The sequence below is a fragment of the Lutjanus erythropterus genome, chromosome 6 (genome assembly GCF_056507025.1).
Source record: "Lutjanus erythropterus isolate fLutEry1 chromosome 6, fLutEry1.hap2, whole genome shotgun sequence".
Lineage (NCBI taxonomy): Eukaryota > Metazoa > Chordata > Actinopteri > Lutjaniformes > Lutjanidae > Lutjanus > Lutjanus erythropterus.
The window spans coordinates 22,993,571-23,013,726 of record NC_139322.1 but is presented as its reverse complement, the minus strand read 5'-3'; the positions used below and the strand labels follow the sequence as shown (position 1 = coordinate 23,013,726).

The window sequence follows — 20,156 nt, the reverse complement described above, 5'->3', positions numbered from 1 at the left end:
TTCCCTAACCCCAACCTCAAGTGTTTTATTCCTAAATCTAACCAGATTTTAACCAAAGCGTTGGCATATTATTATACGTAACTGTTTGTACAGCATGCACAAAGAAGAATCAACGTTGATAAATCTCGCGAGAGTATCGCAAATCAAAGGTTCCATTCCAGACACGACCCTGTTTGGCAGGCCAGTCTTTTTTTCTCGCGAGACTTTGCGACGTGTGTTGCAAGCGGGGTGAAATCTCGGGAGCTGTCTGAAAGCTAGCGGAGACAGAGGAACAAATAGCGTGAAGATTTAAAAACGTGCATTCAGCAGACGGTGATTCTGCAACCTTTCGCAACAAGACAAACTCTTCACTTTAGATCATTTAAAGTACTCTAACGAGGAGAAATATTCCAGTTAGCTTCTCTTTTCGTAACTTGGGGAAAGTTTAAGGCAGGCTGCACGGCTCGGAGCAGAAAGTCAAGTCGGTGGTCGCTCGGCAGTTGGTTCTGCAGGAATGTCGCAGAAAGAGAGACCCAAGTTTTATCGACAGGACGTCAACAAGACGATATGGGAAGTCCCGGAGAGATACCAAAACCTGTCTCCGGTTGGCTCTGGAGCCTACGGATCCGTTAGGTATGTTACTTTTTGTGTTAGTTAGTGAGCGTGCGTGTAGTCCAGTCACCTAACTTAACCTCCATTCATTTAGACGAGGCCTGCGCTGCACAGGCTAAAGTTAGGTTAGCTAATGTGTCCCGATTGTTGGCTAGCAAGGTGGAGCCACGATGTGCCTTACAATAAGAAAACCTGTTGACCTATTATATATCTCCTATTACCCACATGTAAAACCTGTGATTAATATATCAAACTTAATATGTGTTAAGACAAGCCACACTGCAGGAAACAACTCGCACACAATGACGCTGAATTCTTGAAGAAGTGAGTCTTTATCTGATCTGAGGGCATGTTGCAATTACAGAAGTGATAATAACTCAGCATTTCTAAGTACTCACACACTGCAGGTGCAGATCTTGCCTTCAGAGGTTACTTTAATGTCATTTGGTTCGGAAAAAGAAATTTAATTTGCATTATCGGTGTAAAGTCCCACCAACAGGGGATGTAACTCGAGTAAGTTAGGATGAGGTTAACAGATATTGTTGGTGTGTTGCTAATGGAAATTTTATAAATATGGGTTGACTCAGTGCTTTCATATTGATGTTGAATAATCCTTTATTTTTATTTTTTTGTACTATATTGTATGAGTGCATGAGTTTACGTAAATTTATGTTTATAATGTTCATGGTTTATAGCGTTCTTATAATATTCATTTTTTATTGCGAAAAAGAAGCAGTAATGTAATAATATTTGTAAATTTAAAGGGAGGGAAGGAATGAGGAAAAATAGGGCATTTATACATAGATATCCACACACATACATATAAATACATACATGCTAAACATTTACTCATACTTTCACAAATACAATATTTCTATAATTGGTGATGTCATATAGACATTTAAACTGATAGTTTATCTGAATTAAAGTGAGTAGAAATATTGATAAGGTAACTAAGAAGATAGATGCTTTCGCTTTCAGTTACTTTCACTTATGTTGGAAAAATTGTTGTTTTCAGCCTGATGTGAGGATTTGTTTCTGTGTAATATAATTAAGAATGGAATATCTTTAAGTTTTTGACTAGTTTTCTGATATTTTATGGACCAAACAATAGCTATTTGTTGTAAACATAATTGGCAGAAAATGAAAAGAACTGTTAGTTGCAGCAAGGGCTTGCACCTTATGGGAAAAAAAATCATATTGCGATTATTTTGACAGATGTTGCGATATGATTCATGATGAGTAAGAATCATCATTTTCACATCAGAAATCACAAATCCTGATGGAGTGACATTTGTTGAACGTTTTCTTACATCTGGAGAGCAAGATTTGTATGCCAGGACATCTCTGCAGCAGTACAATACTTTGTTGTAATGCAGTTTTGTTACACATTTTACCTTTATCATGATTAGAATATTGCACTTGGCCATATTGTGATTGCAGTAATATTTTAGTTAACTGTTATGTGTAGCCGAGACAGTTATATAACTTTGCTATAGTAAACCAATAAGACCAGGAAAGGATAAGTTTCCACATGATAGGCAGTCTTATCAAACTATCTGTAACATTTCATCTTGCAGTTTGTGTCCAATACTTTAGGCTCATCTCTGACAGTGAATGTTCTCAGTGATGATAAACAAATGTGAAATACAGAGACATTTGCATTTACCGTGGACATTGATCATGCCTCTTGATTTTTATTTATTTATTTATTTATTTATTTAAAGAAGGTCATTCTTGCAAGGTGGATTTCCTTAATACTGCTTTGTGGCAAAAGCGGAAGCTTTCACAAGATCGACCCTTTGCATTGGTCTGGTGATTAAATAGGATGTACTGCTGATACTATCTAGGACACAACATTGTCAGCAGGTTCACTTGATTTAGTGGGCAGATGTTTGTTTTGCAAATGGAAGCAAACAGCTGTGCTGTTGCTGGGCAATAGGATAATCTGTTGCTGGTCAGATTACTGTCCACTCACCAGTGCATTGGTGCATTGTGATTGTTTTTTTGTTTTTTTTATGTTTGTTTGTTTTTTGACACAGGATTATATCACGAGTGTTTACATAAACGACTCTACCTTAAGTCAAGGGTGGGAAATTAGCACCAGCCACCAGCCAAATGCTGGTAAAATATCAAAGTGGCTGGTAGATTTCAGACGCAAAATAATTATTTTCTATTTAGTGGCTGCTGAATTTGAACAGAGACTGGTAGATTTTCACTTTTTAGAAGTTTTTCACCTTGCCTAAGTTTACTATGAATCTCTGACCGGTATAATTATACAGGAGCTGCACAAATTTAATTGCTGGCCAAGCTAAACTATAGAACATACTTGAAAAATTGATAGTTTATCAAAAACACTTATAATACCGTTAAGTTGTCCCAATCAGAAACATACTCAAGCATCAGAGCAACATTTAGAAATGGACTGGTAAATATACTGCATTTATATAGTGTTTTGTCAAAAGTGCTTTACAGTTTCACTTTTATTTACACAGGCATGCACACACACACACACACACACACACACACATACTCACACACCAATGGCAGGAAATGTTCATGCATGCAGGGCATCGTCCTAACCATCGGGAGAAATTGCAGTGTTGACATGTGGAAAGCAGGAGCTGGTGATCGTACCTCTAACCCTATGATTAATGAATGACCCACAATATAAGCCATATTTACTTAGCAAAGAAAGAAAGGAGTGTGATACCATCAAAGCAGTCTGATTTGTGCATATAAAAATTAATTATAATTTCTGACATATTTTGGCCAGAGGCCTTGGGAAGCCCCCTTTTCTACTTTGATAACTGATGTGTAATTGAGCACCCAGTTTCTCTCCATATTCATGATTTGGTTGTTGTGTAATCACCTTTCCTGTGGACATATATATGTATAATCTAAAGATGTGCATCTTTTAATAGTTTTAACATGTGTGCCCACTTTTCTTTTTTGGTATTTCATTGGTATTTCAGCTTTAACACTTATGATATTAGCTGTATCCCTGATCACACTGGTTTCTGAGCCCCATCGCTTAACATAGGTGGCAGTCCACTTGCTGTAGGTGAGCTGAGCAGGAGGAAGTGTTTGTGTTAGAGACAGTCAGTCTTTAGAGAGCAGGATAGGCTGCAGGCTGTAGGGCTGCTCCCAATCTGCTGAGAGATGACATTTTCTGCTGATGTCGCCCTTTTCTTCAGCCTTCAGCAGCTCTTACTGCACCCAATTTGGTTTTGAGAACAAAGTCAGCCCATTCTAAACTGGAACAAGTTTTGTAATCTGCCTAAAAATGACAAGCTTGCTGCTCATTTCTGGTTCAAAGTGTGAAGTAGATTTTCAGCACTTGTAGGTTTTATTCTTTAAATCAAGCTGAGAAAAATGTATGTAAGTACTAGGGATGTTAATGATTAATCATGAATTGATTAATCTTTGTTGGTTGACTCGCCATTTGTTGAATAAGGACAGGCAGACAAAACCAGCTGTTTTAAGAGAGGCAGAGTCGTATTGTTTTATTAAATCATTTATGCTTCATAAATTACATACTATGTGCTGTTGCTGCTAGAATTGTGTAAATAAAATGCAAAGAAAAAAGATGTGCATTTTCCTAATTAATAATGATTATTCAATTATTGATGTTCATGTGGTCAACTATCACTTAAAGAAAAACTATCACTTAAAGAAAAATGCACAGAATTTGCAACCCAAGTAAGGAAGGTTATGGTGAAAAGTGTATTGTTAGCAGTGATTTTTAAGCTCACAGGTCCACTTTTTTTTAACAGTTCTGCATATGATGAGAAGACTGGTTTGAAGGTAGCTGTGAAGAAGCTCTCTCGGCCATTTCAGTCCATCATCCATGCCAAGAGAACATACAGAGAGCTGCGGTTGCTGAAGCACATGAAACATGAAAATGTGAGTCGACTTGTTTCTCTTCCCTTTGTTCTGTCTGGTGGTGCACATGCGTAAAAAAACAAGGTTGTTTGTGTTTCCTTATTCGGCGTTTCACAGTGTGCTTTGCTGTAGTTTAATTAAGGTGTTATTTGCTGCCTGTTGTTCTTAGTGTTGTTAACTTGACAGTTGTTTTCATATTTTGGCAGGTGATCGGCCTCCTAGATGTCTTCACCCCTGCTACTTCCCTGAAGGAATTCACTGATGTGTAAGTTGAATGTGTTTGTTTTAAGTAATTACCTCCACCGTTACTTTCCCTCTGCCCTTTGGCTGGGGGTCACCTCAGCAGCACTAATATAAAAACATTGTTCGACAAACAGCGGCCTTTAGTTTCTCAGCAGCAGACAATCCTAGCTGTGGCTGGGAAACACCTGGAGGCAGGCCAGCTGACTAAACACACTGGAACATTTCTTAGACTGTTCACTCTGTTAGTTACTCACTCTATGGCTGCTACTCGAAATATTTCACCACTAGCTTCCTTCCCTTTGCTTCCTGTTCTCTGGCTTTGTGAAACATATCTGCTCTGCTGGCAAACAGGTAGTTGTTATTTGTTGATGTTGAAAGTTGTTAGAAATGGGAAGTGGACAGCTAGACGGTGACTCAGTCTGCCAGACATGTGTGCAGCCTCCCCCGTCGTATGTGTGGAATGCCTCTTCCCTATTTACACTGAATGCTTCTAGCAAGATCAAATTGTGTTGGACTGCAGTCAACACCCAACATTAGAATATGTCTTAACAATACACAGAGTCACATTTTCTCATCCCCACTCACTTTTTATGTCATTCTTAACACATGTCTGAATGGAAAATTATTCCTAAGATTTGACTCATCCAAACTATTTTGGAGCAGTCGGGGAGCAAGCAGTGCAGCACCCAGACATTCCCACTTCATGTCTGAGGCCTTTGTCAACAGCACTGGCAGAATTATTTCTAATACTTAACATGCATGTCATTTTGTGTGGGAGGGAACCCACACAAATACTGGGACAATATGTAAACTCCCAGGAACGTCTAGTTTTGAGGTGTGCAGACAATGTTCCCTGGTTTTCAACCGTGGGAAACTGCAGTGACTCTAAACACAAAATGATGCACATCTGAGTTTAGTCACACAGATGAGGATAAGTGGTTTCGAAGATTTCAAAACATTTTCCAAGTAGTTTGGCATATGCAAATCAGTCTGTGAGTGCGTTCAGAGATGTACTCGCAATACAGGGTTTCTATACTCATTACCTCCTTAAGGAGGTTATGTTTTCAGTGCTGTTCGTGTATTTGTTTGTCTGTATGACTTTCATACAACTTTAGTTGGTTGAAACTTGAGTGAAACTAAGTGGCAGTTGAGTGTCATGGTATAAAGCCCTGTGCCACAAACTTGAAACATACTTAAAACTCAGCAGCAACAGCTGAAAAACTCTCAACTTTGTGATACTAGTTTCATGCGACGCCAGTCAAAATGCTCATCATGTTGCAGATGACATCAAACATTCCAAACATTTCAACTGATTTAACTGATTGATTTCAGCTTGCCTACGGCTCATCACCAAAATGAACAAATTAATAAAACAGAAGATGGTCTTGTTTTTTTCAGAAAGAAATTATTGTCATAGATGTAGACATGACAGGTTGTCAACCCTGTCAACAACCAAATGTATGTATCTAGCAATGCATAGTTTGTTTACAATGCAGTTAGCTGGTGACTAATGTTACTGCTAGCCTCTGGATCAGTAATACTTAATTGATCGGGGGAGGGGGGCTGTTTCTCTTTTGAGTAGCCAGTAGTAGTTCCTTCAGCATATCAATAGGGATTAAAGCACCAGTGGCTCTCTTCTGGCCAGTGCCATAAGAAAAAGCGATACAGTACGTTGAAATTGATACTATCGAACGGGAAAGTAATATGAAGTAAGATACAAAGATGCAGATGTACTTACAGTCACACTTCCAACATGATATAATATCGTGACAAAACAGTTATTATTTCAAAAAACATCCAATCTAGCTATCTTATTTTTGTTAAGCTTACTGTTAAATTATGTTGCATGAAACTTTTACTGTTTTTCAATTGCTTCATGTAACTGTCAGGTTGCATGGAAATTATTTTTCATGCAATGTGCAACCTGGAACTAGTTGCGTGAAAGGTTCACCATGTAAAGCCAGTTTTACAGCATGGTATTGAAGAGAAAATGTGTATCTTGAGTTGTATATCGTATTTCATAGCATGGTCTAAAAATATCGAGGGATTATTTACAAGCCATATTGCCCAGTCCTAGATCTGAATCATGGGGCAGATACAGAGATTTCTTTTCACTGTCATTAACATTGCCAGATAGGTATTTGGTCTTGGCTGAGGTCTGTCAAATGCCCTTCTAGTTAATATATGGTGTTTTCTGTGTGAAATGATGCCACTGGTCTTCTCCCTTGAAGTTGATATTTTATTTAATTCCTCCTGACCAATAGAGATGATGTACATATGTGTAATAAGAGGTATTACAGTCATCCTGAATTTTGTTTCCTAAAAGCGTATCTATTTCTGATGTTAGTGGATGTGATGTTTGTTTCAGGCAAGGTGGTCCACTTTTGCCATAAACACTGCAGGAAACCCTTCATCCACATATGCGAATGTACTGTGTTTCAGATGCATTCATGCTTGCATTGAGAGCTGTTCACTGCCAGATCACCCAAGATACATTTTGATGCAAAATGTAAAAAGGGCCTCAGACATTGACAGCTGGAGCTGATGAAGAGTAGTGAACTGTGCTGAATTTGCCTTTTTCCCCAGTCGTGTCCCAGAATAGCCCCTTTCTTGTACAGTGTGTCTACATGACCTTTTCATTGTTGAAATGAAAATGGACTTTAGTAAGACTTGATACCTTTGTGAATTAATTTTTTAAAACGGGGAATACCGATTTTACACAACATCTGTTTACAGGTCACAGGGAGTACCGCTGCATGTGTGAAAAACGCCTATAGAAATAAAGCCTTTTGTGGCTCTTACATGAGCTGTGTGAAATCTGATAACCTTCCTCAAGTGACGTCACCTAAAAAATCTGGGGGTGGGGAGTTGCTTGATACTAGTAGCATGAGCCTACATCAGCCACAACTAGAATAACACACTCGAATGTACTACCAAGCTGTCTACAGTTGAATGGCAGACAGCACCAGTTTTCAACAAGGAAAACAAATGAATAGAGTAAGAAAATTTGATATCTCTGGTTCTGCAACATAGATTAATCCTTTTTTTAAAAAGTTTAAATCATGAGTCTGGCAATGTTATAGGTTTTTAATGCTAAATCAGTGTAGTAGTTTTGTAGAATATGCCATCAGTAGTTTGCATGAGCCCTTTTTACATAATTGCTGTAATATTGCCGTAAAAAAGACATTTTGCGAGTGTTGCTTTTATTATTTTTTTTCTGAACCAAACAACACAAGCATAATGCTACCCCAATGTGTTTTTTAGAAAGCATGCAGACGTTCCAGAAGCATAAGAGACATGACAGATGTGATGTGTAACACAATAGTGTTGGCGTCTAGTTTGTTGTATAAGATTACTTTGGGCTGTGACCATGCTTTCTAAACAATAACAATGGTCTTTCATGTCCCTGTTATGTGGCGGTTGATCTCTGCTTAGAGGGTAAGTCTCTTCTGGGCCTTGAACTGTTTGTCTTCTTTGAGCTGGCTGCTAACTGGCTGCTAGCTGCTTTTTAAATGCCCCAGTGGTGTGTTGCACACATAAAACATCATTATAATGTGACACTCTTGTCCTGTCCTGCCAGCTCTGCCTTTTTACACAGACGTCGATTCGTCTTTGTTTTTACCTCTGCTGTCAGTTTAAAGGAGAAATATGTAACACATTTACGGTACTAAATCATAAAATGACCATGATATGATCAGAGACTGATCAGAGGTAACATGCTAAGTTGAAAGACCAGCTTGTCTGCAACTTGCTTCAACCATAGATGGGGTGTACTAAAAAGGGATTAAACCTATTTAATGTACCGTCTAAGACTTTTAACTTGCTATTTGGATTGCAATTCTAATTTTTGAATATGAGGGTTTAGTTGAATTTATTAGGGTCCCCATTAGCTGCAGCAAATGCTGCCGATATTCTTACTGGGGTCTTACATATTGCTCCTTTAAAGCTGGAATGCCGATTCAATTACGATTACGATTCAGGGGCTACGATTCGATTATAAAACGATTATTGATGCGTCTTTAATTTACGTATGTCGATGCACTTTTTCACAACACACATTTCTTTTTGTCTCACTGAATAAGCATTCATCACACAAAGTGTCCTGGAGATGATGCGTACCATGCTTCTTAGTTCCACATTATTTAGAACCTTCTGTATTAATTTAATTAACAGATTTAAATAATCGAAATTTGGACGTTTGTGAATCGATTCAGATTCGTCCACGTCCGAAACGCGATGCATCTAAGAATCGGAAATTTCCCCCACCCCTACCCTCCACTCTGTGTTGAGGCAGAATAATGGCCCAACATTCCCACTTTGAACAGGCTGTGTAAAAGGTGCTTATAGAAACATATTGGAACTTCTTCCTCATACTTTGAGCAGTGGCTGTTGTGTTTACATTTGAAATGGAGAGCAACCCTCCCATTGAAGGCAATAACAGGTCACACATATAGATTGTGTGAGAGACAGGGCTCCTGAGAGAAAGGAAAAATAAAAAAGGAGGAGAGAGAATAGGTGGGTGGTGTGGAAACGGAGATGCATGCAGTTTTTCTAACACTGTGAGAATAAATGCTTAGTCACAGGTTGTCAGAAGGAAATATGGCTCTCTTTATCTGCACATCTGCTGGAACATTGTAAATGCTCTGAATGCACTATGATATCCACGAAAAATCTCAGATATGCAGGTGCTGTTAGTGTGGTTCCCCTCTGCTCTAAAAATACAGGCTGAGTCACAGCGCTGTGGTAAGGCTCCTTGGAGTTTCAGCCGTGCTCCTGTTTCTATAGGAGAGAGGAAAACAGAGGTCACTATTTATATCCCTTTTTTTCCAAGGCGGGTGAACTTTGGAGAGCGTCTGTGTCCCCGTGTGCTGCTGCGACTAAGTTCAAGCGTAACAAGGTGCTATTTTAAGGCCTCGATCTCTGTGCTGTATGTGAATAGAAGAGGAGTATTCATGAAAAGGGTATTTGTTGAGCAACAGACAGACGAGGCAGCACATGGCTCTATGTATTTTGGCTTTGAAAGTGCCACTGTAGCATCCTGCTCATGCCTTCTTCCATAAGTGCTGTTTGGGCATTTGAAACAGCTCTGGGATTAGATTTGAATTATCCACTGATGCAGTCCCATTAAGCCCATTTATCTGGGTTTGTTGTTAAATTACATTCCATTTGTGAGGGGCTTGGCCTTTCAGTGCCTCTGGAGAGAAGTGAGAGTGAAAAGAAGTAGCAGCTAAACCGGTTTAAGCTCACACAGCCATATGGGAAATTAGTTTCACACTGCAAACAACTCTGGAAAAAATTTGTTAAAAGTGCAAATATATTCATTTATATCCATCTGGCTTTTTGTGAAGTGAGAAAACACTGACATGCCTTCTGTTATTTGTGTCTGTTTGCACTCTGATGAAAATCTTTTGTGATTGGCAGGTATCTTGTGACTCACTTAATGGGAGCAGATCTCAACAACATAGTGAAATGTCAGAAACTCACAGATGACCATGTGCAGTTCCTCATATACCAGATCCTCAGAGGGTTAAAGGTGAGGTCGTTAAAGGAATAGTTTGACATTTTGAGAGATATGCTTGTGTTTTCTTGCCAAGAGTTGCGTGACCAGATTGATTTCACTCTCACTCCATCTGCCTAGCTTATCATTAGAGCTCTAACAATTAGTTAATTAATCAATTGGTCAATTGAAAGAAAATTAGAGGGGCTCCACCTAATTATTTTCAAGATTGATTAATTAGCAGGTTATTTTCACAATTTATCATTTAGTCTAATGAATGTCAAAAAATTGTCAGTCCAAAACCTAAAGACTCTTAATTTACCAGTTAATATTTACCATCAAAATCAGGCTAAATGTTTTCCCTTGTTCCCAGTCTTTATGTTAAGCTAAGATAAATATCTCCTGTCTGAAACTGACACATACAAGAGTGGACTTGATTTTCTCATCTAACTTGGCATGAAAGTGATTAAGTGCATTTCTCAAAATGTTACGTTAATTGGTGGTTTGATTTCTATGTTCCACTGCAGTCCCTCTGACATCTGTATTTTTAAACTGATAATGTAATTCAATGCATGTGTTCTTCTCTGTTTCTCTGCAGTATATCCACTCAGCAGACATCATTCATAGAGTAAGTGTCACGTTTGATTTTTGTCTGGCCCTGACTGGACTAAAAAAAAGTGTCAGGGTTTATGACATCTTCCACTCAACAGAGCTGAGCCTTTGCCTTGTGCAAACATTGAGGTCATAAACAGGACCTTTACTTTTACATGGTGTTAATGATGTATTGCTTTTAATTTTAATGTTAACAGGAAGGGTCTGATTTGTCTTTATCATGAAATGTAGTAATACTTCTCCAGAACAAGATTACAGATGTACTGTCAATCCAAAATTATGCTTATTACCTAAACTTAAATTACTCTTAATTCACATTTATGACTTTCCTCCCTGAAGGATTTGAAACCTAGTAATCTGGCGGTGAATGAAGACTGTGAGCTGAAGGTCAGTGAACTGCTGCTCTCATTTAAAACATCGAGTCCACAAATGTGAATATTTTGCAAACAGCTCTGGTTTCTTTGCACTTCAATTGCTCCCAGATTTTGGACTTTGGTTTGGCGCGGCACACTGATGATGAGATGACCGGCTATGTGGCCACGCGCTGGTACCGTGCCCCAGAGATCATGTTGAACTGGATGCATTACAACATGACAGGTAGATGAAATTAAAGTGAGAGTTTGGGATTTGTAAAGTGAGGTACGTTCTGATGGTCAGTGTATTACCTAGGTTAGATGGTGGTCGACAAGCCTTCGGTTTGGAGAAACTGAGAGGAGTAAAGCAGGGAAGCTAAGTAATGTACTGCTATGGACAGGGGCAGCGACAAACATATTTTAGTCACTTAAAAAAAGGGGGGTATAATATATTTACAGTGTTTACAATTCAATATTTTTACTGCTTTATCTTGCCGTCAGACAACCTTTTCCAATGGAAATCTGCCGTTATATAAGCCAAATTCTGCCCTCTCTCGCTCAGCCATTGGCAAAATTTTACCTGGAGTTGCAGGTCTACCACTGTCTGTCTGTTAGTTTCTGTGTTTTATTGTGTGACGTTGGTGTTTTAAAAGGTTCGTTAGGATTTGACAAAATCACATAATAAAAAAAAAACAACAAACTAACATATCAAGGCAGTGGTAGGACCACCGTTCTGCAAGTTAAAATGACTGATTTTGTTTATGAAGTCTGGTTGACCAAGAGAGTGATATTTGGCTTGAGCCAAGGCCACGCCACGTGATTTTTAGCCTGTTCAAAAACATGACCCAGAGCTCGGTGAGAGCTCACTGGCATCTTGCCGATGCCCAGACAGATATCAGGCAGGTTTAATATCTGGTCATGTCTGGGACAACTCGAGGAATCATATAACAGCCATAGCCAAGGAGAGCAGACACAGGCTGAGAGCAGGGCTGGATGAAGAGAGTAGTCGAGGGGGACAGACAGGGATGAAGAGATTGAAAAGCACCAGAGCTTCAGACAAAAAAACCCAACTATAGAACTACTGCAATGTTTATATATATTTACATCTAAAAATGAGCAAAGAGTAGTCATAAAGTAGCAGTAGTGGCTATAAAGTTGTTCAAACAAGCTCTGTGTGAAGCAGCGCTGATGCAGCTTGTTAAGACAACACAGGCTGCACACTAAAGCTGCTTTATTAATAATTTAATGTCATTTCTAACAAATGTTTTAATGGCAGAACATAGTTTCAGTGTTTCCTCTATATGCAACTAGAAGCACAAGTATGCTGGAGCAAAAATAACACTGAGGACACTGAGTGTTATCTCTTGATATTATTTTTGCACTGTGGATGCTTTAAATTCAGATTAATTTACACAATTGTAAGTAATGCATATAAACAGAAAGGAAAGGGGCTCCATCTTTACTTGAGAAACTTAATTTTGTACTATGAATGATTCATATGCAGGTTGTGTAGGTCTGCCTGTGGGAACACAGCAGTAACTTTAGTATTAATAATATAATGTTGCTTTTCCTTTGTGTTTTTGTGACAAAACATACTTTGGAGAGCCAACAGACTCATAGGGGATTCCTCAGGTGAAAGATCTTGTCATGTGTGACCCCCTGTTGCTGATCAGTCATGTAGTGTGCAAAGTATAACTAAAAGACTCATGATTATAAAGCAGAGAGTTTCGTAGTGTGAAGAGCACAGGGATCTGACGACTTTCATAGTCATTCAGTGCGACTAAGGCTTTATATAACAGTGGTTTCCATAATGGTGGTTTCCTGTCAGACGGTAGGATTAAGTGATGAAAATATACCTAATATGCTGGTACTCCTCTCTGCTTCGTCAGCGTGCCGACCGCCATCTCCTGTGGGTAAGACACTGAATATGGAGTATCTCATACAACCCTACCACTTCAAATAATCCAAACTAGCCCTTTAAAATCTCTCTTGATTTTCTACGGTGATTTTCTGCATTTATACATCATGAATTGTTCTTAATGTGTCTGTCCTGCTTTTCTGTGTTTCAGTGGATATTTGGTCAGTGGGGTGTATAATGGCAGAACTCCTCACTGGAAGAACTCTGTTTCCTGGCACTGACCGTATCCTTTTCATTTGAGAGCACAGTATGTACAGAGCTCCCATAGCTGCTGAGACTCTGACACTCATTTGCATAACAAATCAAGCAGGTTAAACACACACTGACATTGTTGGGAAAGTATTGATTGATGTTTTTCTGCCAGAAGAGTAACAGAAACTGATCTGCAATGCTTCTTTTCTGTTTCCTCTCATGAAAATCTGCTTTTCAGCTTCTCTCTTACAATATGACGCTGCCTCAGGCGATTTTTCTATTAAAAATGTAACACAGGTAGTACCACTCTCTTCTCCTCTCTTGGCTTGACACATACCCTTTGCCTTAATGTTTCCATTGGCAAGCTTCAACTCTTCCTACACCGTTAGTATGCATCACTGGCTCGGGTCCACTTTCTGCCTTCACCACTGCCAGTCTTTGTATGAGCCTATCAACCTGCAGCGTCTGTGCTCAAGATTTTGTTTTTCTTTCTCTCCCCCCGCCAGTGTTTCCACACTAACGGCTGAGCTTGAAAATTAAGTGCACAATAGAGCTGTCTCCCCTTTTTTTCAGCTCACATTTCAAATACTTTATCTTCTCTTCTCTGTGCAGACTTTTGTGTGAAATATGAAGTAAATATAGTGAGATTTCATATCACAGATGTTTTTTAAGTGACATAAGGAGGATGAAGACTAACAAGTCAGGTTACAAGTTCTCCCTTGTCCAGCAACTGGTCTTCCTTTACCGTGTGGTGGTAGACATTGATCAGTTGAAGCTAATCATGCTGCTCGTCGGAACACCAGGGCCCGAGCTCTTGATGAAAATATCTTCAGAGTCTGTGAGTTCACACAGTTATGCAAGGTTTTTCTTCTAACCAGTCTTCTGCTCCAGATGTGTCACTCTGCTGTGCAATAACTTATCTGCTACCTAACTGACAGCATGTTTTTCCACCCTTTAGCTTTGTGGGTTTGAGACTTGCTTTTCTGCCTCTTTTAACAGAATTCTCACCTGATAGACACAAGATGATTATAACACAGGTGACTGAGCTCTGACTTTCACTGATTGAATGTAATGCAAAGTATTGAGTTGTCTTTCCTCTAAATCTGCAAATCCTTCACCTTTTTGTCACATTTTGCTTCCAAGCTTGAAGTTTGCTTTTCAACATAACATTGAAGTGCATCTAGTGTCAAGCCACACAGTGTTAGATTGAGAAGCAGCTTCTTAACCAACTCTGCTCTGTCGCTATACTCCCCTTGACACAAGCTTCATAGATATAAACCAGCTTCAGCAGATAATGCGTCTGACAGGAACGCCCCCAGCATCTCTAATAAGCAGGATGCCCAGCCACGAGGTGAGCAGGACCCACGGTTGCTTTCTTTAGACCAGACAGGCAGCAGACTGCAGCGGGAAGACAGTCAGACCTGCTGTAACTCACTTTTTCTTTGCTTCTAAAGCAACGCAGCTCTTGGCTTAGTATCCTTTATTTATATCCATACTAACTATCCATCCATAGAAAAAACACAGCTACAGCATTTGATGCCAAGTTTGAACCATGTTAATAGTTATTTAACTTAAACTGCCTTAAATAATGAGGCAGTGAAAGTGTTAATGGCCACACTAATGAGAGTGCTGGGCTATAAGAATCACTCAGCTGACTCAAATTACTTGGGTCAAGTGAGATGCAAGGAGCAACATGGCCTCTAGGGGCCACTATATATTAAGATTCCAGCTAATCATCGTAATTGTGTGGTGTCTGACACGCTTACTGCATGTGATTGTAACACTGATTGCCAGAAGTTGGTCTGAACTTGTGTGGTAAAGGCTTTTCTGTGCTCGTAATTTGACTTGCGGAATATTAAAATGTGTTCTCAGAATTTAATTGGCACAATGTGTGCAGTCAGGCTTACTGCTGGTGATTTAAAGTAGTTACTAACGGCACTTTCTGTGTGAAAGATGCTTTGTTCTCTGTTTTTCTTTCTGTTTCTGTTGCACATTTAATGACATTTACTTCTCTCAAAATGTTTTTATGTATGTATTTAGCTGTTATTTTTCATTCCTGGTGATGGAATGAGTGTCAGTCTAAAACCTAAACTTTTCTTTTGTTCAGAGAGGTTTTTTACTGGGGAAACTATGACTGGGAAAATAAATCTTTTTGTTGTAGGTGTTGAGTCTTCACTCACGAGAAGACAAGAAGAACAGGGTCTTTTCTATTTACAGGCTCTTTTAAAAAAAAAAAAAAAAAATCCCAATAAATCTTTCATGCGGCTTTTTACATGATTTTGCTATTAAAATGTATTAAAATATAATTAAAAAATAATGCTATTAAATTAGATATTAAATACCATATTTGCAGCATAAACACTTTAACTGTCTTGAAGCTACTACAATGAATTGTCACATTTTGATTGATTTTGGAGGCTCCTGTGGACAGAGCAGTAGTGATTAATGCCAAAAATAAAATAAGCAAAATAGAAATCTCCCCCTGCTTCTTTATAACTATATGACTCACTGTAACTTTGCCTGGGAAAATGTAATCGCTTGCTTGTTTAATCTGAGTTCAAGGAGAATCAAACCAGTAGCAGGCAGCCATTAAGAACAACTATATAGACATAGCCAACCTTCATCAGTAATAAATTGAGACTGTTTCATAACCAGTCAAAAACACCTTGTAGTTGCTTTAAAATACACGTCTTAAAAACACCACAGTGTATTTCCTCCTGGAGCCCCCGATTTCAATTACTCTAAGTCGCCTTGCTGTTGTTATGTAACACGTCAGGGCTGTCAATCTTGTGTTTGCCGCAAGCTACACATAGCTATCAACACTGTATGTGTTTTTGACTGCTTGTGTCTTTCTTCAGGCAGCCAGAAACCCTGTGGTAATCGACAAACACACCTAAACACCTGAAACAATGTGTGTCCCTAATTTTCTCTCTAAAACTTGGAGTTGCATTAATGTCTGCTATGGGTGATCACTAAAAAGGACTTTTTACCATGTTTACCTTGTAAATTGCACTGATTTGTTGTCATGCATGAGAAAACACAACAACCTGTTTGTGTGTAGAGACGTAAAAATGCGAGTCAAAGTAACTTTTCAGTGAAAATCTATAAGAAACCAAAACAATGAGCCTAATGTAAACTGCAGTCAAAGGATTGGGTTTAACGGCAACGTATATAACACTTAATCTAGTCGTATTTATGTACGTTCAATATTATACAACGCTTACACAGTACTGATTTGATGCGGATGGCTACAGGAACAAAATCAGTGGCGTGACATGCTACCGATGTCAACGTTATGAAACAAGCGGTGGTGAATGTGGCGGACATGTTGAGTCTGGTGGAAGCTGACGTTTGATTTACTGTATTTATTTTTCCAGGCCAGGAACTACATCAGCTCCTTGCCTCACATGCCCAAGAGGAATTTTACTGACGTCTTCATTGGTGCCAACCCGCAAGGTAATGATACCAGAGAAAAACAGGCTTTTCCCAGCATCAGCTGTACTGTGTTATTGTGCAATCCTTGCTAACTGAAATTATTTATTTTGAAAATCCCCTTAAAAGTTGTGGTTTTGCTTTGTGAGTAACACTGGTTTAAAGTGGCAGCCTATTCAGTCCTGGTTGATTTGGTGACACCTGTAGTTAGTGGTGGTAACAGCAAATGTGGTTTAAAAGTCCAGTGTGTTAGATTTTGGGTTTATTGGCAGAATATGGCAAAAATGGAATATTATATATTCATAAGTATGTTTTCACTTGAAAATAAGAAGTTTTGTGTTTTCGTTACCTTACAATGAGCAGTTTAGGTGCAGTTTTACACATTGTACCAAGTTTTTTAAAAAGTAGGTACAGGGTGTTAAATGTAAATAAAAACAGAATGCAAATTATTTTCATATATTTTATATAGTCAATTGAATACAGTACAAAGACCAGATATTTAATGATCAAACTGATAAACTGTATTGCTTTTTGGAAATATGCAGTCATTCTAAATTTGATGCCTCCAGTACATTTCAAAAAAGTTGGGACAGGAGCAACAAAAGTCTGAAAGCTGTGGAATGCAAGGTTCATCACTTAATGGAAACCTGCACGGGCAAACAGTCCCAACAGTTTAAGAACATTTCTCAACTCAAAACTGCAAAAGAATTTAGGAACTTCATCATTAACAATCCATAATATCATTAAAAAATGGAAAACTAACATTGAATGCCATTGAGCACTGACCCTTCAGGCAACACTGAATTAAAAAGTGTATTTTTTTTTAAAAAAACACACAAATTGTATAAAAGAAATTACAAGTGTGCAGCTTGTCACCTGCAGTTGACAGCTCACTGTGGCTGCTCCTCCTCGGTCCATTACTCCCTGCAGTATTTCAAACTGATCCGCTGACTACGGTGTTTTTTGATGAATGATCACAATGAGTGCTAAGGACACTTAAAAAAAATATTTTCTGTAACTACTTCATAATAAAAGTCAACTCATGTTTTGTTGAGTTTGCATTAACAGTAACTTTGCTTCAGTTCATAATGCTGCAGATATATAAATATTGCAGTGCTTTCTTCAGTGGGTCATGGCTGAGTCACTTTTGTGTTACCTTATTCTGGGATAGAGTCTGATTTAACAGACTTTAAATAAAAATCTTTTTCGATTGCCACGTTAAAACTGAAACTTTAACCAACTCTCTACGTGACAGGACTCTAAAATTTTTAATGGTTCACAGACTTTTGACACTTTCGTTGACTTTTTATTATTTTTTTTCTTTCAAAGCTGTGGACCTTCTTGAGAAAATGTTGGTGCTGGACACAGACAAGCGGATAACAGCAGCTGAGGCTCTGGCTCATCCCTACTTCGCTCAGTACCATGACCCAGATGACGAGCCTGAGGCTGAGCCTTACGACCAGAGCTTTGAGAGCCGCGAGCTGGAGATTGAAGAGTGGAAAAGTACAGCATTATTCTACACAGACACTCTTAATACTTTAAAAAAAAAACTGTAGAAATCTATACATATGTCTGTTATTTACAAAAAAAAGGAAATTCAGGTATTAATATTTTTCATATTGACAGATTTCTGATATATATTTGAACATTTTCTCGTTGCAGGATTAACCTACGAGGAGGTGTGTAGTTTTGAGCCACCCATCTTTGATGAAGATGACATGGAGTAATGAGACGTGCGACCCACATCGACCCCAGCCGCCGACAGTTTGAAACAACTTTGAGCATGTGCATTAGTGTTAAACAAATTCTCAGACACACCTGTATCAGAGTGCCTACAAGCCTTTGTCAGTCTTTATTAACCGAGAAAACATTGTCCACGATCAGCTTGTGTAAGGAGATCATTACCAGCGTAGAAGGGGGAAGGAGGCGTTTGACCAATAATCATTATTATTATTTATGAACCACTAATGTTGATGGTCCGTCGCTGGGAAATGTCACTTCTTGCCAACAGCTGAATTAGTTTTATATTCTTTATATTTTTAAAAAAAAATTAGTCTGAAGACTCATCACTGTGACACTGAGATGCTGAATGCCTGGACCTATAGCTGTGCTATTTTGTGTTTTAAATTTTCTATTGAGTAACTTATGAATAAGCTTTTGTTGTCTATCAGTCGAAAAAGGATTATACTAGTCTACCACTCACCCTGCCAAGCTGTCACATGTAGCAGTGGGTCACATGTATTTGTAAAATTAGTTTTGATTCAGTTATTATTGCCATGATTGTTTCTATATTTAAAAAGAGAAATCACTTTGAAGGGTTTCATATCTGTGATGGTAGGTTTTATGTTTTTAGGTATTTGACAATTTTGAGAATGTGCCTGTTCTGTGTAGTCGCTGACTTTTTAGTGCTCACCGACTGAATTTCACACCTTTTAATGTTAATCTTGGTAGTTTAGATGCTCTGTGATACTTTTGTGGCTGCACAGACGAATCTGAGCCTCTGCTGTTTAAAGACAGCGCCATTCAGCAAGGCACCAAAATAGGAAAAAAATATTCATGCGTACATGCTCTGCTCAAAACTATGTAAATATCTGTGCCATATTTTTTAAATCTGACTTATTGTCATTATGTTATGAAGCAATCACTTTTAGTATGTACATCAGTTAAGATTTTGTGTGCGTTTGAGAGAGTGTGTTGTTGGTTTACAGGAATTTTAAGTGTCATGCTAAAACCTCTAATAGAAATACTGCTTAAATGTGTAAAAGAGGGATTTCAGATGTATTTATACTTTGTGGAGGTGGTATTTATAAACAACAATCGAATGATCCCTTAAACTATTTTCAGTCCCACAGAGTAACTACTATCTGTAGTCCTTTGTTTAACAAAATAAAGACTTATTTTTAAGAGACCTACGTTTGTTTCCATTTCATCTACAGCATCTTTTATTTCTTATTTTTCAAAAAGATTTTTATCAGCAGTGTCAAACCTCTGTGATGTCACTTGAGAATCGATAAATTAATTGGTGTGGATGATTCAAACAAAGGAAAATGACCTGCGCATTTATATACAAAAGAGATTTGAAAAAACCTGAGATTGTCTGTTCAATTAGACAAAGTGACTTTGCTATTTAAGGAAGTCTTGAGTGCACTGCAAATTATCTGTGGAGGATGAAGGATGCTGCAATTTTGTCTGTGGTTCAGCAGCACTTTTTTTCAAATGGAAAATCAGTGCTGCATTTATCTACAGTGTGTCTCTTAAGTACCACATTATCACTTGTCAGTGTCATATTCCTATTAACACAAATTTGTAACACAAGATGCTGACTAAATAACACTGAATTTTTTACCCTTATCAGAATTGGAGTTTATTGATAAGTAGGTTTTTTCATACAAGGAATTTGCTTTGAAAGATATAAATAAAAATGAAAGCAATC

General features: G+C 38.3%; 1 protein-coding gene across 2 annotated transcripts; it reads left to right on the top strand.

Moving 5' to 3' along the window:
• Nucleotides 1-216: 216 nt before the first annotated feature.
• mapk14a (mitogen-activated protein kinase 14a) lies at nt 217-19,631 on the top strand. Of its 2 annotated transcripts, none has more exons than XM_084721221.1 (12): nt 217-612; nt 4,368-4,497; nt 4,683-4,741; nt 10,141-10,252; nt 10,815-10,844; nt 11,168-11,215; nt 11,311-11,425; nt 13,251-13,322; nt 14,563-14,642; nt 16,669-16,747; nt 18,053-18,226; nt 18,386-19,631. In XM_084721221.1, the coding sequence occupies exons 1-12, from the start codon at nt 494-496 to the stop codon at nt 18,448-18,450; spliced, it is 1,083 nt and encodes a 360-aa protein (XP_084577347.1). In that variant the 5' UTR covers nt 217-493; the 3' UTR covers nt 18,451-19,631. The 2 variants fall into 2 exon arrangements, with proteins under 2 accessions (XP_084577347.1, XP_084577348.1); XM_084721222.1 differs by lacking the exon at nt 14,563-14,642 and adding an exon at nt 14,050-14,129.
• The last annotated feature ends 525 nt before the right edge of the window (nt 19,632-20,156 follow it).